This window comes from Peromyscus californicus, unplaced genomic scaffold (assembly GCF_007827085.1).
Source record: "Peromyscus californicus insignis strain IS unplaced genomic scaffold, ASM782708v3 Scaffold_6__1_contigs__length_162567912, whole genome shotgun sequence".
NCBI lineage: Eukaryota > Metazoa > Chordata > Mammalia > Rodentia > Cricetidae > Peromyscus > Peromyscus californicus.
The window spans coordinates 148,834,952-148,855,420 of record NW_026294584.1 but is presented as its reverse complement, the minus strand read 5'-3'; the positions used below and the strand labels follow the sequence as shown (position 1 = coordinate 148,855,420).

Sequence of the window (20,469 nt, the reverse complement as noted above, 5' to 3'; positions counted from 1 at the left end):
AGGGACTATGGCCAGCTTACATTAAAGGCAACAAACTAAGACCTAACTTTTGAAACAAAAAGTGTCCAAGTATTTGTGGGCAATTCAAGGCCACCGCTGCAAGAGAGGATTATGAGTTTGAGGCCAGCCTCGGGTACATTGTGAAACTCTATCTCAAAAAACCAAAAGCGAACAAGACACTATGTAGACAGTGATTTTTATTATTATTATTATTTTGTTTTTGAGACAGGGTTTCATTATGTAGCCCTGGCTGGCCTGACACTTGCTGTGGAGACCAGGCTGGCATCTCTCACAGATGTGCACCTGCCTTCACCTCTAGAGCGCTGGGATTAAAGGTGTATACCACCTGCCTCAGACAGTACCTCTCATTGTTACTCACTTCCCTGAGACCTTTCTATATTTGCTTATTGCACATGTAGGTGTTTGCACGCCATGTGCGTGTGTGGAGAACAACCAGAGGACTCTGCTCTCTTCCTGTCACGTGGGTCTGGGACTAGAACTCAGGTCTTCGGGATTGGGGGCAAGTACTTTTTTACCCACTGAAACAGCTCTGAGTTCCATGAAGTTGCTTCTCACCAGCCCAAGACGTCTCTAAACTGTTACTCCTAGTAGATTTCGTAGATGCCTTGGGTATTTTCTATACACAAGAGAGTATCATCTCTGAAGGACACTTTACTCCTTCCTTGCGTACCTTTGATGACTTCCTCCATGAGGGTGATGGAGACTTGGCTGGATGAAAGCCTTCACCTGCCTCCTGCTGTCAGGACACAAAGATTCAGGCTTCAGCCGCAGGTTTCCTATTAGCTGTGGGCTCTCTAGCCATGCTTCTACTGTGATAACTAACGTCGTCGCTTCTCTTCCTGCTGTGCTGAGTGACTTTGTCAATGAATGTTTGGTTTTTATTTTACCAAATCCTTTCTCAGCACCTATTGAGAGGGGCATTGACTTTTTTATTAAGATGGTGATTGCTTAATGTCTATTGATTTTCAGATATTAAGCTAGTTTAACATTCCTAAATTAATCCTAATCATGATCCATTGTTCAGTTTTTTTATTCAAATTACCAATACTTTGTTAAGGATTTTTTTTTGTATATCCAAGAGATATACAAAAGGTATTTTTGTAATGCCAAGAGATATTGGTATGTTTTCCTTCTGTGATAATAGTGTTAGCACCAGGGTGAGTGCACCTGTATGCCCTAGACATAGAACTATTCCTTCCTCTTAAATTCTGTGAAGGAATCTCTAAGACTGATATTATTTTCTCCTGTAATAGGATTTGAATAGGATTCACCAGTGAAGTCACTAAGGCGTGGGATTTTTCTGGAATGTTCTTAGGAATTTAGTTTTTTTTCTTGTTACAAGCTCTAGTTGTCTAATTTTTGAATTTGTGTCTTTTAAGGTTTTTCCCCCCTCTTTCTTCTAAGGAAACAGTAAAAATAAATAGGAAGTTCTTTATAATATGTCCCTTGACATTTTGCTGTCTACAGTTAACTGTGGTCATGTTCCCGGTCCTTCTCATTGTCATGCTAGTTTGTATTGGTCTTGTGCATTTGTTTTATTGATATTTTCCAAGAGCCAAATTTTGGTTCCATTCATTTGCTCTCTGTTCTTCATCAAATCTTCTCATTTATTGTTTCCATTTTATCATTATTTTCTTTTTATCTACATACTCTACAAGCTTATATAACTTATTGGGATCTATCAAGAGCAAATAAACCTATAAACTGTTGACAATATCCTTTCACAGCCGTGTTTGGCCCACTAACAGTTAAGGTAGAACATATTTGGGTTTAAGTCTGCCATTTTGACAGTTTCCTGATATCATCTGTCTTGTTTCTCTGTTCCTCACTCCTTGGTTAATATGAGCATTTTAACACAATGGTCTAAAAACTTCTGTATTTGGGGCTGGAGAGATGGCTCAGTGGTTAAGAGCACTTGCTGCCCTTGCGAAGGGCCTGTGTCTGGTTCCCAGCACCCATGTGCTGCTCACAACTGCCTGTAACTCCAGCTTCAGGAGATCTAACGTCCTCTCCCAGGCTCCCAGGCATGGACTCGGTGCACATAGACATGCAGACAAATACTCAGGCACATAAAATAAGTAAATCTAGGCAATTCTAGGTTAATAGCTAGGTTGGTTGTCTGGCTGGCCATCTTTGCACTGCACGGTCACTGTCACTGATCCTTAGGGGCTGTAGTATACATCTTTAATGCACAATTTACTTCAGGTGAATATTTGATTATATCTATCAAAACATGGGTAAAGGTGGGGATATAGTTCAACTGGCAAAGTGCTTGGAAGTCTCAGGTTCAATCCCCTGTACCATATAAACTAGGTCTGGTGGCTTTTACTGATAATCCCAGAACTTGGGAGGTGGCAGGAGAAGGATCTGAAGGTTAAGATCATCCTCAGCTACATAGTGAGTTAGAGGTTAGCCCAGGACACAGGAGGCCCTGTCTCAAATAAGTAAATGATAGGGATCTGGAATAGTGATAATTCTTTGCTATTCTTTTCATATATATATCCTTTATTCATACATCCTCTAATGAAATTAGGATTTTATATATATATTAAGATTGAAGTAGCTGGGCGGTAGTGGTGCATGCCTTTAATCCCAGCACTCGGGAGGCAGAGGCAGGTGGATATCTTGTGAGTTTGAGGCCAGCCTGGTCTGGAGAGTGGAATCCAGGACAGGCACCAAACTACACAGAGAAACCCTGTCTCGAAAAAACCCCCAAATAAAAAGATTGGAGTAAATTGTCAGTATTTTATATTTATATTTTATATTTACATTTACATTTATTTTATATTTGTGTGGCTGGTGGCTTTTGTTTTCTTTGTGTTTGTTTATTCTCATTCTGCTTGTTGAACTTATAGGATTTGTAAAATAATATTTTTCATTATCTTTCAAGATTTTCAGCAATTACAGTTTCAAGTATTTTTCCATCCATCTCTCCTCTCATTTGGAGACTCCAGTTACGACTGCTCTACCTCCTAAGTGCTGGGCTGGCAGGTGTGCTCCCACGCCTGGCTCTTACTGTTCTTCTAAAGACAGCACTGTGACGGGGCTAAGTCTCCCCCATGGGATCTCGGATCACCTAAATGACCTCTTCCATGACCCCATACACAGGAGGGGTCAGGACGCCAAACCTTTCCGTTTTGGAGATCACGGTGCAGTGTATAACAGATGGGGGAAGGCAGCCTCATTCTCTGCTAACCAGTGTTGTGAAAGGGTTCATTTCTTCCCACATTTGGCCATTTTCTAGAACCTCCCTAGTGATTTTGTTGAGAAATAGCATGGAGGCACACACCTCTAATCCCAGCACCCAGGAGGCAGAGGCAGGCTAATCTCTGTGAGTTTGAGGCCAGCCTGGTCTAGAGAGTGAATTCCAGGACAGCTAGAACTACATAGTAAGACTTTGTCTAGAGAGAGAGAGAGAGAGGAAAATGCCAAAGATGGGGCCTGTTAAGCACTCTGAGACTTAGACCACACTCAAAGTTTGAATTAATTGGTATAAAGCTTGTTTGTGCTCATCTGTTATAGAGTAAAAAGGGAAACAAAATCTTTTTTTTTTCCCTTTTTAAATTCCCTGCTGTGTGCCTGTGACTGAAATATTGATAAACATTTGTCCCATACAGATTGGGTCATTTAATTTCTACCAAAAAACAAAAAACTGGCCAAGGGTATTTTATTCAATTCTTCAAAGACAGAAACAAGTCGAGAGAAGTTAAATAGGTCACATGGATAGATCAGAGTCACACAACAACATGGCTGAGTCCTGGGTTCAAACACAGTATATCTACTTGTCAATATCCATGCCTCTTTCCAGAAATGGCTCAATTCACATTAAACAGAAATGCCTACAAGGAAGGGAACCATGAACTCAGCCCCCAGGTTTGAGGAGCATTTGCTTAGGGACAAAAGCTGGAACCCATTCAGAGTGTCTCTAATTGAATCCAGTAATGGTGATCCCCATGAGACTGAAGCTTGATTATCTGTAATGGAGGCTTCCTGGGACATTCTGAGTGAGCGTCACCAAGCCTGCGTGTGTTCTCACTTTGCATTATGTCTGTGGATCCTGTCTCCACCCAGAGACACACATCTACAAACCTCTCAAATGCAATTGCCCCTCAAAATTTTGGGGGGATTTGCTGAAAGTCCATATACAGTGTCACCCAAGGGAATACATCTTCAAGTGCCACAGTGATTGTGTGAGGTCAGAGGGCAACATGGTGGGAGGGATCAGTTCTCTCTGTCCACCTTTCCATGGATCCCAGGGATCAAACTTGGGCCACTAGGCTTGTGTAGCAGGGACTTTTATTCACTGAGCCTTCTGGCTAGCCCAAAAGGGTTTCTTTCTTATTCCCAGGTAGGGGTATTTAGAATAGCTCCTCGGTAATGCTAACATGCTGGGACCAATCCCATCCTTTGTGACGCCAGCTGCCTGTGTGGTCCCAAAGTACAAACTTTGCAATAGGCACACATGGAAATGAAAGCCCAGGCTCCAAGCCCCAGGAGAGTTTAGTCAGTCTTCCAGGTCCATCATGTGGTGACTTTCCTAGGTTATAAAGTTGTCTGTTTAATAAAAGCATGCTGTGAACATTTTAACATACCATAATTGCTTTCCTAATTTCATGTTACCTCTTTGATCTTGGAGACTCTGTCGTAAAAGTAAAATCTATACAAACGATTCACAAGCATGCACAGGCCAAAGTCCCTGCCCCCTGTTTGGAAAGCCTTGAAGCTAGAGAAGAAGGGAGTCAAAGCCAGACACTCATCGCAGAAGATGACAGGCAGATTTTGTGGCGCTTGATTCCAGTTTCCTTGGGCTCCCTTTTGTGTGTGTTTACCTCCTGTGGCACCATCCCTGGACAGGATAGGGTGTCTTCTGGGGGTCACACCTCTCTTAGTCAACTCCACAGCCTGGCTCAGAGAGCATCCTCCCTTCGTACCTCCAAGAATGCCGCTGTCTTTTTCCTTCTCTTCCCGATGAACGGAACACTCATTGATTCCCCCAGCTCCACCCTGTGAGTCACTTTTCTTGTTTCTAATGTAGTTGTATCATTGTGTGTGTGAATAGTCATTGTTTTCTTTCGCATGATTACACATCTGTTCCCATGGCCTTTGTCAGGTGTATGGCTAGGAAAGAACTGTGTTCAAAGTCTGTCTGAGATGATTCCTGACTTGTTTACTAGCTTCGAGTAATTTATCTACTGTGTGTGTGTGTGTGTGTGTATGTGCACCTGTTTATGTGTGTACATTAAACGGTGGCTTCCACCCTTCCAGAGTGAGGAGCCCCACATGGAGTACATGCCTAAAACATTACTCACTATCAACTTCTTTTTCAATTAATTTTATAATTAATTATTGAGCACTTACAGTATGTTAAACCTTTTTGTGATGCCAAAATGAATAGGTATGAGGCAATAAGACAAAATTCCCTTTCTTGATAGAGTTTATATGCTGTGGGACAGAAAGAAAAGACACAAGTATTGCTGGAGAGCTTTTTCTCCAGGTCCCACCAAGCCCCGCAGTACCACAACCCACATATAAAATAATCACTCAGATGCTTATATTACTTATAAACTGTATGGCCATGGCAGGCTTCTTGCTAATTGTTCTTATATCTTAAATTAACCCATTTCTATATATCTATACCTTACCACGTGGCTCATGGCTTACCAGCATCTTCACATGCTGCTTGTCATGGCGGCGGCTGGCAGTCTCTCCCTCACTCAGCCTTCCACTTCCCAGAATTCTCCTCTCTCCTTGTCCTGCCTATACTTCCTGCCTGGCCACTGGCCAATCAGTGTTTTATTTATACAGAACGATATCCACAGCACACAAGTCAATAAATAATGAGTCCAGAGGAGAGGATTGGGTCCTTGGGGACCTGGAGTCACAGGCAGTTGGGAGTTACTCAATTTGGGTGCTAGGAAGCAGACTGACACTCCTGGAGAGCAACCAGTGAACCGACTTCCAGCCCACTGGTTATCTTTTATTTGGGTCTTACCCTTTCAATCCCCCTGCCTGGGCCTTCTGAGTTCTGAGATTAAGATGGGAGTCATTACCTCATCTTTACAAACTGTACAGTAAGCATTGACATTTTTTTTTTTTTTTGGTTTTTCAAGACAGGGTTTATCTGTGTAGCTTTGCTCCTTTCCTGGAACTCACTCTGTAACCCAGGCTGGTCTTGAACTCACAGACATCCGCCTGCCTCTGCCTCTCGAGTGCTGGGATTAAAGGCATGTGTCACCACCGCCTGGCTCATTAACATTTTTTACTTTTATTTATTTAGTGTGTGTGCACAAGTGCCATAGCATGTGCTCACCTGTGTGTGTGCATGTGTGTGTGTGTGTGTGTGTGTGTGTGTGTGTGTGTGTGTGTGTGCACGCACGTGCGTGTACATGCCATAGCATGCATGTGGAGGTCAGAAGACAACTTTCAGGAGTGGGTTCTCTGCTTTCACCATGTGGATTCCAGGGATAGACCTCAGATCATCAAGGCTTGGCGACAAGTGCCTTTACCTGCTCAATATCCTCACTGGCCCTTAAAGTTTATTTTACGCTTTATTTACTGAAAAAGCCCCTTTCAGTTCTTAATCTCAGCAAGAAAGTTACCTTGAGATGTTATCTGCGGGTTGACATTTATAAACCATTGGAAGTTTCCACTTTTCCCTAGCTGCTATTAATTTGCCTTCCAGGGCTGCTAGTGGAGGACGGCAGCCAGAACAGAACTGACAGCCAGTGTTTTCCTTTCGGGCCCTGTGCGGGGACTTTGTACCCTCTTTAAGTCTTACTTGATGTCTTTATGTTGAACAATACAGAGTCACCCTCCCCAAGTAGTTTCTGCAAACCAACTCGCTGTCATTTTGTTTTTGCTGTTCCCAAACTCTCTCTTGGTAAGAAAGATCCATCCTCTACAATGCGAGTTCATCCCTCAAGCGCTCATTCGCATAAGCACGCCTGCCCTCTTGTGTCCAGAGAGGCTGCTACAGCAGAAGGGAGTTAGCAAACCTGCTATGTAGGAGCACTGGTTCTAGGACAGGGATCTTCCTCCCAGGGCTTGCTCACCGAGGCCGCGCACGCTTGTACACTTTGGGCACTGCTAAGGGAACTAAGAAATGAATGAGATGTTCCTGAAAACTGACCCACCCTCTGTCCTGTGCCTGTGTCTTCCCAGGAAATTGCATTCAAGGGTACCATCCAGCCTGTATAGACTGGAGCAGATAACTCACTCTGGCTTCTGAATCTCCTTGTGTAAGCTAATCCACCCTGTGGGAAGCTCATTAAGTCAGTTGGACATTCTCTTACCATTTCACAGTCTTACTCTGAGACTCTGGGAATTAAACTTAGATTGTGAGAGGCAGATGGTGTCACGCACTCTCGGGCTATCAGAAGGGAAATGGCCATTGCCAGGTTTGGTGTGAGCTGTGCATGTAATTGAAATGCAGTCTCGGCTCACAAGCCATTTTGTTCTCATTTATTGAGGAAGATAAGAGTTTCATGTGGCCCAAGTTGGCCTTGAACTTGCTGTGTAGCTGAGGATGACCTTGAACACGTGGTCCACTTTTCTCCACCTCTGAGGCACTAGATCTCCAGATGTGACCACCACACCTGGCCATGCTTCCAAGACTTTGCCTTGATGTGACCCCCCTTATTGGACCTCCACTCTTCCTAGTCCATTCCAAGCTCCTAATGGTTGCGCAACGACATACATCATTCTGTTGGTGTGGTTTTAGGTGTTACATGTATGTTCTTTTTGTACATAAGAAGAAAGACATTTATTTTAGTGTTTTAGGAGAGAGAAAATGAAAATCAAACTCCTGTTTCTTTAGATATTAATGTATATGAAAAGGCTAATATATTTTGAGTGTAAAAAGGAAGTTAGTATAAAGAAAAGTATTGAGTAACATATGTTAAAGAGTTTGAGTTAGTCATTCACAATGTGTACATTTATTTAAATATCAGATGTACTCCATAGATATATACAATTTTATCTTTCAGTTAACAAACCCAAACAAGGGAACCCCCAGGGATGGTTCAATGGTTAAGAATACTTGCTGCTCTGTAGAAGACCTAGATTTAGTTCCCACCACCCACATGGCAGCTCACAACTATCCGTAGTTCCAGGCTCCAGGGGTTCTAATGTCCTTTTCTGGCCTCCTCAAGCACTGAACATATGTGGTATAAGGTATATACATACATGCAGGCAGACTATTCATACACATTGTGTGTGTGTGTGTGTGTGTGTGTGTGTGTGTGTGTGTGTGTGTCTGTGAGAGAGAGAGAGAGAGAGAGAGAGAGAGAGAGAGAGAGAGAGAGAGAGAGAGAGAGGAGAGAGAGAGAGGAGAGAATTTGCTTTTCAAGACAGAGTTCTCTGTGTAGCCCTGACTGTCCTGGAACTCACTCTGTAGACCAGGTAGGCCTAGAACTCAGAGATCTGCCAGCTTCTGCTTTCCAAGTGCTGGGATTAAAGGCGTGCACTACCACTGCCTGGCTAAATTTAAAATATCCAAAAACTATAATACTAAAAGCCAGCAAGATGGGTAAAGATGCTTGTTTTGAAATCCTTGGAACTCATATATTTTTGGTTGTGAGCCTAGCCTTTAACGGCTGAGCCATCTCTCCAGCCCCTTGGAACTCATATAAAGGTGGAAAGAGAGAACTGTTGATTAGAGTTCCTACTGTTATGATAAACACTGTGACCAAAAGTATGTTGGAGAGGAAACGATTTATTTCAGTTCACAGCCTACAGTCCATCACTAAAGGAAGTCAAGACAGGAACCTGGAGGCAGGAACTGAAGCAGAAGCCATGGAGGAGTGCTGCTTCCTGACTTGTTTAGTTTGATTTCTTATGTATATCAGAACCACCAGCCCAGAGATGGCACCACCCATAGTTATCTGGGCCCCTCAGAGCAATCGTTAGTCAAGAAAATGCCCCACAGCCTTGCCTATAGGCCATCTGATGGAGGCATTTTCTCAACTAAGATCCCTTCGTCCCAGATATGTCCAAGTTTGTGTCAAGTTGCCCAGACCAAACAAACACAACCAGGCAAGAGCCAACTGCACAAAGTTGTTCTGTGGCCTTCACTTGTGTGCCACAGCCGAGTGTCTGCACACATCACATACGCACACAACCCTGAGAAGCTGAATACAAATAAATAATAAAAACAAAATAGTAACAGTTTAGATAACAAAAAATGTAGATATTTGTGCTCAGATATGCCAGAAAGGATGGGGAGGATATAAAATGGTAGACATCTGAGCCCATGTCATCTGCTCTGTCACAGCAGAAGAGTTTAGACAGGGTGATTTTCAAATACAAGTTTGTTGCCTGCAGTTCTAGACACTGGGGAGTCCAAGGGAGGGCAACGGCAGACTTGGGGTCTGCTGAAGGTCCTTTCCTGTAGTTGGTACCTTTCGCCGTGTTCTCACGTGGTGGAGGCGGCGAGCCTGCTCCCTCTGGCCCCTCTTCTAAAAGCTCTAGCCTCACCTTTGAGAAATGATCAGAGGGGCCTCGCCTGCATCTGGCTCTCAGACATTCCTTTAACACGCTCCGTTGTCCACCTCCGCCAGTGACGACGATGCTCTGCCTCGGCTGCTCCAGCCGTGACTGAGCTGCCTGTCCTCATGAGCCGCAGCACAGACCTCGACACAATCCCACATTGTCTTCAACATTTAGAAAACTCAGGGAACCGGGGTGTCAAAGTCTACGTTCAAAGCCATGTTCAGATTTATACATGTAGATTCATCTATGTTTAAAGTCTCAAGTAAAATTTGTAAAACACAGATTAGAAAAAAGGAAGATGTCTACATTCTTAACTGCCTAGCAATGTAGCCTACTGATACCCTCCCTAATTACAAGTTCCTCAAAGTCCTGCCAAACAGGGACCTAGTTCTGTCTGCTGTGTTCGTACCAACCATGTAAACACATAGCACCTATCCCCTAGCACATACACACACACACACACACACACACACACACACACACACACACACACACACACCCCTCAGGTTGCCAAACTTTCCTGAAAGAGAATCTAAGAGCATGTGGGGTACCTAAGAGGCACCTGTGTATGCAGCAGTCCATAGCTACAAAGTAGACTTGTCAAAGTTGGGGGCGGGGCTGCTACAGAGAAAAGGACACCACAGCAGCTACTTTGCCAGACCCACAGTGTATGTAAAGCCCTGTCCGGTCGGTGGCTGCCTGGACCGTGTGTACATGTGATGACCTGTGCCTATGTCGTTCCTCTAGGGTTCTTGGAGTCTCTGGATGACTTTTACATTCTTAGCAGTGGCCTCATACTGCTACAGACCACCAACAGTGTATACAATAAAACCCTGCTGAAGTTCGTGGTACCCGAGACTCTCCTGGCCTGGCAAAGAGTCCGTGTGGCCAACATGATGGCAGACGGTGGTAAGGACTGGGCAGAGATCTTTTCAAAGCACAACTCTGGTAAGTGGCTCTATGCAATCATCCTCAGGCATGCACCTATGTTAACTAAGCCTTACAGTTGTTAATCAGTTGACAAGTTGATAGACCCATGTTGCCCTTGTGTCTCCCAACATTTCAGGTACCTACAACAATCAGTACATGGTCCTGGACTTGAAGAAGGTTCATATCAAGAAGCGCCTTGACGAAGGCACTCTGTATATCGTGGAGCAAATTCCTACATACGTAGAATATTCGGAACAAACCAATGTTCTAAGAAAAGGTACCATCTTCCCAGCCTGTCTGGACTGAGTGCCTGTCTGTGTGTTCTGGCTTCATTTCTGTTGTTGTGATACCCTGAGAGCAAGTAGCTTAGGGGTGGAACTGTTTATTTTACTTGCAATCCCATGTTACATTCAATCATGGTGGAAGAGTCAAGGCAGGAACCTGAAGCAGCTAAATCTTCATGTCTGTAGTCAAGGGCAGAGAGGAAATGCACCCATACACATGCTTACCACTCAGCTAGCTTTCTCTGCTGTTCCACAGTCCAGGGTCCAAACCCACCCATTTGGGACTGTCCTCCAGACAGGCACACAGGCCAACCTGACTGAAACAATCCCTCGCTGAGATTCTCTTCCTGGATGAGTCTAGATCGTGTGAAGTTGAAAGAAAAACTAACCATGACGCTGTGTATGACGGGGGATGTGCTGTGTGACAGTGGGTGACAGGTCTGTCAGTGACAGTTATCCTGGTAAAGAATCACATGTTCAACACAACACGTGAGAGGACACCTCGTTCTCTCATGGGGGGTTGGGATGTCGCCGAGCCCCTCTGACCTCTAACAGCTCTAGCATTGCCTTCTGTCTTGAATTCTGGAAGTTAAGTTTTAAGTTCCACTCAGCACATTTTTGTGGGGTGTTACTCTGACTCAGGTGTCTCTATAAACTCTGGAGCATCATATAGCAAAGGTCATGGGCCCAGAATGGGGAGAACTGGAGCAGGCCTGATGTAGTGGGCCGAGCAGAACCTAACTAAAGAGGGTACCATTAGTGTAAGGGGTCAGAGACGGTGGCCTTGGCCATCAAGGGTACAGCCCAGACAGGCGGAGCCCAGGAATTGAATCTTGGCTTCCCAACAATCTCAGGTAAATGACTCAACCTCTCCAATCCTTACTCTCTTCATATATAAGTCAGGGCAATTGTGATGTAGATCCACCAATCACTCATTATTTTAAATGCCAGAACTCGAAAGTCAAACATTATTGTTTTGATACTACGTTACCTGGTTAAAAAAATATATATATGATCCAAACTAAACTAATTTGGTAGGAAAAAGCTCCCCCAAACTACAAAACTGGGCTTGAGCAGTCTTCTGTCCTCACTCCTCATGAAGACATTGCTTATCATGATAGTCATTTTTTGTCTTTGTGACAAATCACGTGATGAAAACTTAAAAGAGGCAAGATTTATTGTGAGTCACTGTCCTGTGTAACAGGTCCACAAGTCAAAATTTTAAGACTTGCCACTTTCCTACATTGACTCTTTTTAAACGTTTTCTCATTGATATATATTGATTGTTGGTAACATTAGATTTCATGCTGCCATTCTTACACAGGTACGTGTTTTTATCATTCTCTCCCTCGCTTCCACCCCCACGCTCGCTAGTCCCTTTCCTCTTCCAAACTGGTCCCTTCTGCTTTCCTGGCTTGTTTTTCTCTGGGCACAGGGGAGACAGGTCGAGTTTAACTAGGGTGATTGACCGTAGCTTGGGTAACTTACCAGTGGTTGCACTACAGAGGAAAATGTCTCTAGGTCCCTCAGGCCAGTGCTTCTCAACCTTCCTAATGCTGAGACCCTGTAATACAGCTCTTCTTCTTGTAGTGACACCCAACCATCAAATTGTTCTGTTGCTACTTCATAATTGCAATTTTGCTACTGTTATGAATTGCAATGTAAATATCTGCTATGCGACCCTCAAAGGGGTCGTGACCCACAGGTTGAGAGCCACTGCTCTAGACACCCTTCTGGGCCTTTTCCTCATGTTCTGTTACTTGGTCACAGGAAAGTTCCAGATAAGCGTCATGTTAGCCATTCCACTGAGAGGGTAAAAGGCTCAAGAAGAAATAGGAGATGCTCTCAAATAAAGACGCTGTGCGACCATTCTTTAAATTGAAAAAAAAATACCTCCTAGTCTTTGAAAGCGTCTCTGGGATGGAGGTAGTATTGCTTTTTAGAGCCAAGGCAGGCAACTGAGTTTGGTATCTTGCTTACAAGAGGGGAGGGTAATGCTTAAACATCACCAGGTTGATCTGGGAATAAATAAGCTTCCATAGTAAATGTTTTTTTTTTAATTATGAGACTTTAATGAGAATGTGAAGGACAAAAGAGACACTGTTTGGAGGAAGCTGTTCTGACAGTATTAATTATCAATAATTAATTTAATACAAAGGCTGGCACTACTGTAAGTACCTGCCGCTGCTTGAACACACTTAGTGTCTACAGTGAACCTTAAAAAGAAAGGATTATTTATTTGTATGATACTGGATTAGTTACGTTGTATTGTTGTGATGAACACTGTTGTTGCTTGAATTCTAAAATGGTCTTTTAATAAAAAACCCTGGTGCCAGATATTAGGGTAAATGCCGAAAGATCAGAGAGACAAAGGAACAAGCCATTGCCACGTCTTACCTCTAGGACTCATCAGCCTGAAAAAGCTCTAGCCAAAAGACCTCTAGCCGTAAGGTCAGCTGAAAGGGGTCCAGCCAAAAAGCCTTTAGTTCCAGTCTCCTCACGTCTTATATACCTTTCTCCTCCCAGCCATCACTTCCTTCCTAGTGCTGGGATTAATGGCATGTGTGCTTCCCAAATACTGGGATTAAAGATGTGTGCCACCACTGCCTGGCTCTGTTTCTCTCCTAGACTGAGTCAATCTCACGTAGTCCAGGGTGGCTTTGAACTCACAGAGATCCAGACAGATCTCTGCCTCCTGAGTGCTAGGATTAAAGGTGTGTGCAACTACTGCCTGGCCTCTATGTTTAATCTAGTGGCTTGTTCTGTTCTCTGATCTTCAAGTAAGTTTTATTAGGGTACACAACATATCACCACATTTCCCCTTTTTGTCTAAAATAATAAAAGAAGGTTATAACCAATATAAGAAAAACTATATACAATAAGTATATACAATATACACAGTTAAAATTACATTAACAATGTCCAGTCCATAAACATTTGACAAATTCAGAGAAATTATCTATCCTATTTTGGTGAGTCCAAAGTGTTGTACCTAATTCACTTTCTATCCTAACTTGTATTACCAACCCCAAACTATCTTTTGATGTCTTTTAAACTTATATACTTTACACCTCTTTAGTAAGTTTCTTTTCTGAATCTGATAACAAGGAAACCTATAACTATAACTATCTATTCTTCAACTCCCTCAGAGACCCCAGAAGGAAATAATATTTACTGAGTTAGAAGAAAGTGCAAACAAGCAACTTCCAAAATATGTGAAAAATGACAGAAACAGCTGGCTGCCTGGACAGTCACCCAAGGTTCCTTTGCAATGTTGAGGAATCCATCTTGAGCCTACGGGCCTAGCATATCTGACAGACTTTTCTGTGAAGCAGGATTTCTTGAAGGACTGTCCTACCTTGTCTTGGGAAGGTTCGGCAGTCCTTTCTTTTGTGTCCTGCTTGTCCATTTTGGACAGCCTACTGTCAGCAATCAAGCAAGGACACTTTCTTGGCTAACTTTTGTCACAAAGAAAGTAAACTCAATATAGAGTTTTCTTCGATGCCCATCATCTTCTCTGAAGTAGACTAGTGCTGCCAGGAGCAGACATGTTTCATTGTCATAAAAAAAAGAATCTATGTTATTAAAACATCTTAATTGCCATATTCTGTAGATCTCTGAAGTGTTTGACGATGACCTGTCTATCTAAAATATATGTCGGACCTTGAAAACATACCTAACCTGACTACAAGTTTGATTGTAATAGGTGACTAACTACTAACCTGAATTTCTTTATTTCCTAATTAGCTGGTAATAATAATTTTCAAGGACTAGCAATTTGCATTACATTGCTAAATGAACTGTATAGGTACAATAACTTGAGCAAGATTAGAAGTGTATATACAGTATCTTCTAACAAAATTAATCTCAAATTTGTATCAATATACAAAATTTGTATATGATATATAAAAATCTAATCCAATGTAAAATATTTAAGACTAGTAGTTGCTTTTTAAAAGTAGATTCAATAATTTACCTTTTTATCTTAGCATATCTATATCCTCCCTTTTTTCTTTTCAGAGTAGATTCAATAATCTACCCTTTTATCCTATCATTTCTATATTTTTTTTTCAGATTCAATAATCTACCCTCTTATCTATATCCTCTTTTTTTTCTTTTTCTTTTTTTTTCAAACAAGAACCCTGAATCTAATCTCCTTTGTTTAGCTTTTTTCCTGACCATTATCAATTAACAATTTGTAACCAACCATCCTAAACAATGACAATTATCCATAACCCATAATTTGAGAATGTGGGCATAGTCTTCTAGGTTAATTCCTGCTGATTGGGGGCACTGGTAATCTTATGGAGACACAAAGAAAATTTAGGATTGTGGTCAAGTCTTAATTAGAATAGTCTGTGAGGCTGTATCATCCCAGCTAGCCATCTCAATAATTGTCCTGAGCAGTTTGTAGTCCAAAGCTGATCTTTGGGTGGTGTTTGTCAGCTTGGTGGCATTATCATCATCCTGATGGAATCATTGTGTGGGGTCTCATCATCTTTTTGGATACTTCAAAGATCACATTGGGTTAAATTATTCCTTTTCTTGGTAATTTTTTTCTGGGTAGTTCTCTCTTCTTTTTTGGATGCTTATTTGTCCAAAGGTCTTTAAATTCTTCAAGATGATTGTTTTTATTTTCCTGAAAGACAAAAACAAAACCCTTCCCCAACCTTAACTTTGGGGAGGTTCCCAATCTAATCTTTATCAATTTTGATTTATAGTTTCTTATTATTTTGTTCTCTTTGGTATAACTGTTCTATCATCAGAGCTGTATGTTTTTTTACAATAGACATTAGGTTCTTTAATTGTTCTGGGAAGGAGTTTCCTCCACAATTACAGGAAATGACTGGATGGAATTTGACATAGAGGCCTGTGAGAGGCCCCTCAGGACATTTCCTGAGGGGAAAGGATTACCTTGACTATCCCTTGTTGATCTACATTAGTTAGTCCAGTGTCTGCCTTTACCATATCTTCTGCATAATCCAGAAGAGAAGAGTGTTCTGTTGGGATTATTCCTTGAGAAAACATTATTTCTAGGAATACCTTCTTTATAGTCCCTTTTTAGGTGACCTTGTTTACCACAATTGAAACATTTGACACTACTATTTTTCTTCAAACCTCTAGAAATCACCTCTCCTATCCAAGCATCATCATGAGATTCAATATTAATTGTATCTCAGATCCATTCTTCCAAGGGTGCTGATCTTGCCTTTAGTGGCCTAATTATCCTTTTGCATTGTGCATTAGCATTTTCAAAAGCCAGAGATTCAATTATTATTTGCCTAGCTTCTGAATTTGGTATCATTCTATTCACTGCTGAAGTCAGTCTTTGTAAGAAATCAGTGAAAGTTTCTTTTGGGCCCTGTATAACTTTAGTAAATGATTCAATTTTCTTTTCTACTTCTTCAGTTCTGTCCTAAGCATTCAAGACTGCCATTCAGCATAAAGCTAGGGTGTGATCATCATATAAAGATTGTCTTTGTATATCAGAAAAATTGCCTTCTCCAAGAAGTTGATCTTGGGAGGTTTCAAGACCTCTAGCTCTATTTCATTGTTCAATGGTCTTAGCCTCATCCTCCCACCAGGTCCTCCATTATAATTAGGGACCAGCTTCTAAGACTGCTGTAACCAAATCTCTCAAGTCTTGAGGGGATAATTCTACTACAAGTTGACTACAAGTTTAACATCTGCTTCACGAAAGATGAGTGGATATCATATGAGACTATTGCTTCTTTGAATCTCCTCAAATCTAACATTTGCACAGGAGTCCAGTCAGCTCTTACACAGCCTTGAGGAGATCTATCACTGGGTAGTTCCTGTAAGGTTACTGGATAGATTAAGGTTGGCTGTTTGAAAGCCTTAGGCTGTTTTTCTGTAACCTTATAATGCAATGCTGAGATTGGTTCTCCTTTAAATTCTTCTATCTGGGTCTGTATACCTCTATGATCAGTTTTACTAAGTTTTTCTAAAACTTTTATCTTGGCACTCATTTTAACCAACATTTTTAATGATAAAACAGAAATGATCAAGCAAATAATATCTATAATTGACATTACATAAATCCCATTAACATTAATTATCCTCTCATGTTCCAGTTTCAGACCATCAATTATATTATCAAAGACCAAACTCCCTCCATTGTAAAAATGTTTCCCATTTTTTAATGTGGAGGGAAAAACTTTATTTTAACTAATTTCCCCTGTTAAGAAATCCCAATTGACTCATCAAATCTGCTGACGGTGAAGTGAGGTAGCTGCCTAGTGTGGCAGCAGCCTGAGGAGGTGGTCCAGGGAAAGCCAAAGGGAAGAAACTAAAAAGCCAGCTGTCTGCACGGGCACCTGTGAAAGCAGCCAATTCTTGTGGTTTTGGAGCCCAAAACCTACAGAGTTTGCTGCAGAAAGGCTGCAACAAAAACCGAGCTGGCAGGGGAGGGACTCTGGCTATGTGTAGCTCTGGCAAGTGACTTTTTCATGAATTCATGCCCCCAAATTTGGATGCCAGATGTTGCTCTAATCTTAAATGGTCTTTTAATAAAAACCCGGAGCCAGATATTGAGGTAAATGCTGAAAAATCAGAGAGAAAAAGAAACAAGCCATTGCCACGGCTCATTTCACCAACTCCATGAATTCTCTGGCTGAATGCCTCTGAGTCCTCAGCCAAAAGCTCTCTAGCCAAAGGGTCCGTTGAAAGGGATCCAGCTGAAAAGCCTTTAGTTCCTGTCTCCTCGCACCTTATATACATTTCTCCACCCAGCCATCACTTCCTTCCTAGTACTGGGATTCATGGTGTGTGTGTGTGTTACCACTGCCTGGCTGAATGAATCTCATGTAATCCAGGGTGGAACTCACAGAGATCCAGATGGGTCTCTGCCTCCCGAGTGCTAGGATTAAAGGTGTGTGCTACCACTGCCTGGCCTCTACGTTTAATCTAGTGGCTTGTTCTGTCCTCTGATCTTCAAGCAAATTTTATTAGGGTACACAGTATGTCACCACACATCATCATCAAAAGTGACTCACACAAGGGTATATTTTGGCTGATGGCTCCAGAGGGAGAATCCACAATGGCTTGGGAGGCATGACAGCAAGCTGCAGGGGCAAGAAACTGAGAGATCATATCCTCAGTCACAGGCAGGAAGCAGACCAAGCAAACAGGAAGTGGGGCCAGAATATAAACCCTCAAAGCCCACCCCCACTGATGTACTCCTTCCAGCAAAGCTGCACCTCTTAAAGGTCCCATAATCTCCCCAGACAGCACCACCAACAGGAAACCAAGTGTACAAAGATATGAGCCTGTGGGCTGCACCGGTCACTCAGAACACCACAGATGCCAAAGAAAGCACTGCTGGCCTTACAAAGATGAAGACATTAGCACAGAGAGGTGGATAATTTGGCCAAGGTCACACACCTAATAACGTTGGAGCTAGGCTCTGAGTCCAGGCAGTATCACTTGTGAGTCTGTGTAACCTAGTGTGTTCTAGCAATGAGTCTGTTTTCACCCAATAATTTCAGTATTGTCCTTATCTCCATTCTTCCCGGTGCTGGTTCTGTGCCCGGGCAAGGTTAAACATTTGCTTTATCTCTATAGTTTCTTCATGGATTAGGAGATTCCCACACAATAGTAAAGGACAAAGACACACAAGGGCCAAGAGAACACAGAGGTAGGAAATTATTTCCTGGAGTGGAGAAACCCCTCATTTGAAAAATTGGAATAGCTCCACTGTACCTAATGATGGGCTTCATAAAGGCATTTTCATTCAAGTCCATCATGCACTTTGACCTCAGCCACCCAGTATGCTCCTCCCTGGCTCCCTCCTTCTACCCCTTTCCTGCTAGGCCCCTTCCTTTGTCCACACAGTCTCAGTTCTACTTTGAACAATATATACAAAGCACACGGGAGGAAATGCGATGTTTGTCCTTCTGAGTCTGCTCATTTGCCTTCCGATGACCATCTCCAGAAGCATCCTCTCCTGCAGATGACGTTCTTTGTGGCGGAATGTCACATTTTCTTCATCTACTCATTTGTTGCTGGACAGCAGGTTGGTTCTATTGGTTAGCTACTACAAACAGTACTACAGCAAGCATGGATTCACAGTGTCACCGTGGTGTGTTGACTGAAGATTTCCTTGTGTGCATTCCCGGGAGCTGGAGAGCTGAAGCATATTGCAGCTGTTTTTTTGAGAAATCTCCAGGTTGTCTTACATAGTGGCTAGAGACACTCTTATTTTAAATGATGGTCCTGTAGGCAACAACCTAGGCCAGTGCAATCTACGATGTTCCTAAAATTGTGTCACATGTCTAGTGCTTAGTGACTTGAGGTGAAAATTTGGATGACAATGGGTCCTGTGAAATGTTTTCAGTCCTGGAAGTTAATAGCCTGCTGGAACATGGAAGACAACCCCCACCCCCATACCCACTCCTCTCAGGCATCCCCTTCCCTTCTAGTCTCACAAAAGGAAAAATGGGGTGAAGTGCCTAAGACCTAGTAACTCATCCATGAACTTCGCTAGACCTTGTGTTTTCTGACGTCAGTGTCGTGTGTCCCATCAGTGGGATTAGTATCTGCTGTCCTCTGCAGGGCACCATACTCACCGGATGGACTCCAGGCAGCTCCCCAGAGCACTGCAGCATCCTTTGCTCTTCTGGTCTATAGAGAATAATGTTGTTCTCTGGGTTGCACTAACAACTTGGCATGAAAATCAAAGACTTCTAAGGCACTTCTTCCCTTACAGTAATCTAGAGGCACACCAACTCTGGGGGTTTAGAGGGATCATTGTGGCTGGCAGGTTCACATTCACAGCTTCATTTCCTATGGCATTTCATTTTGTGACTACACATGTGGCAATTCTCAAATGTACTATCATTCAACAACTTCCTTGTTTTGTTCCCTTCTCTTCCTGTCTCCCTCTGTTCAACCCCCCCCCCCCTTCCATTCCAAATCAGGATACTGGCCTTCCTACAATATCCCTTTCCATGAAAAGATCTACAACTGGAGTGGCTACCCGCTGCTGGTTAAGAAGCTGGGTTTGGACTACTCTTATGACTTAGCTCCCCGAGCCAAAATCTTCAGGCGCGACCAAGGGAAAGTGACTGATATGGCTTCCATGAAATATATCATGCGATACAACAGTACGTAACACATTTCTCAAGAGTCATTTTTCAAAACTCCTTTTCTTCCCCATGGAATAAGAATCTATGTACGTTTATCATCTTGTACTAGAAGGAATTATAAAAAGTTATCTGAATACAGTATTCAGGATACTAATGCTGTACACATATTGCTTGACAAATAGAACATTTGCCTCCTTTATAAAATCTCAGAAAGTTTTTTGAAAGGCTCAGCAGATAAAGGCACTTGCTGCCAAGTCTATTGGCCTGAGTTCGATCCCCTAGACCCACACAGTGGAAGGAGAGGACTGACTCCCCCAGTTTGTCTCCTGACCACCATATACATGCCATGCATGCTAAGCTATGTACACACACACACACAAATTCAGTTCTTGATCCTGTCTTCACTTCCCGAATGTTGGAACTGTGGATGTATACAACCACACCTGACTGCCCCCCATTGATGTAAAACGTAGAAGAAATGATCCATGTGCAGCCTTTTCCTTAGCACCTTCCCACCTGCTGCCAGCATAATGCCCAAAGACAAAAGCCGCTAAAATACTCACAAATGCTTTCTTTGGATGAAGACTCTCCAAGGCTAATTTGTATTTTATCTGTTAGAAAATGATGATGCATATAAA

At 42.5% G+C, this 20,469-nt stretch overlaps 1 protein-coding gene across 1 annotated transcript in view; it reads left to right on the top strand.

Moving 5' to 3' along the window:
- Nucleotides 1–20,469, top strand: part of Plbd1 (phospholipase B domain containing 1) — a 59,361-nt gene that overhangs the window by 33,673 nt on the left and 5,219 nt on the right. The window contains exons 7-9 of the mRNA XM_052719602.1: nt 10,258–10,458; nt 10,577–10,717; nt 19,664–19,849. Coding sequence (XP_052575562.1) covers nt 10,258–10,458; nt 10,577–10,717; nt 19,664–19,849 — 528 coding nt within the window. The remainder of the gene's footprint in view (nt 1–10,257; nt 10,459–10,576; nt 10,718–19,663; nt 19,850–20,469) is intronic.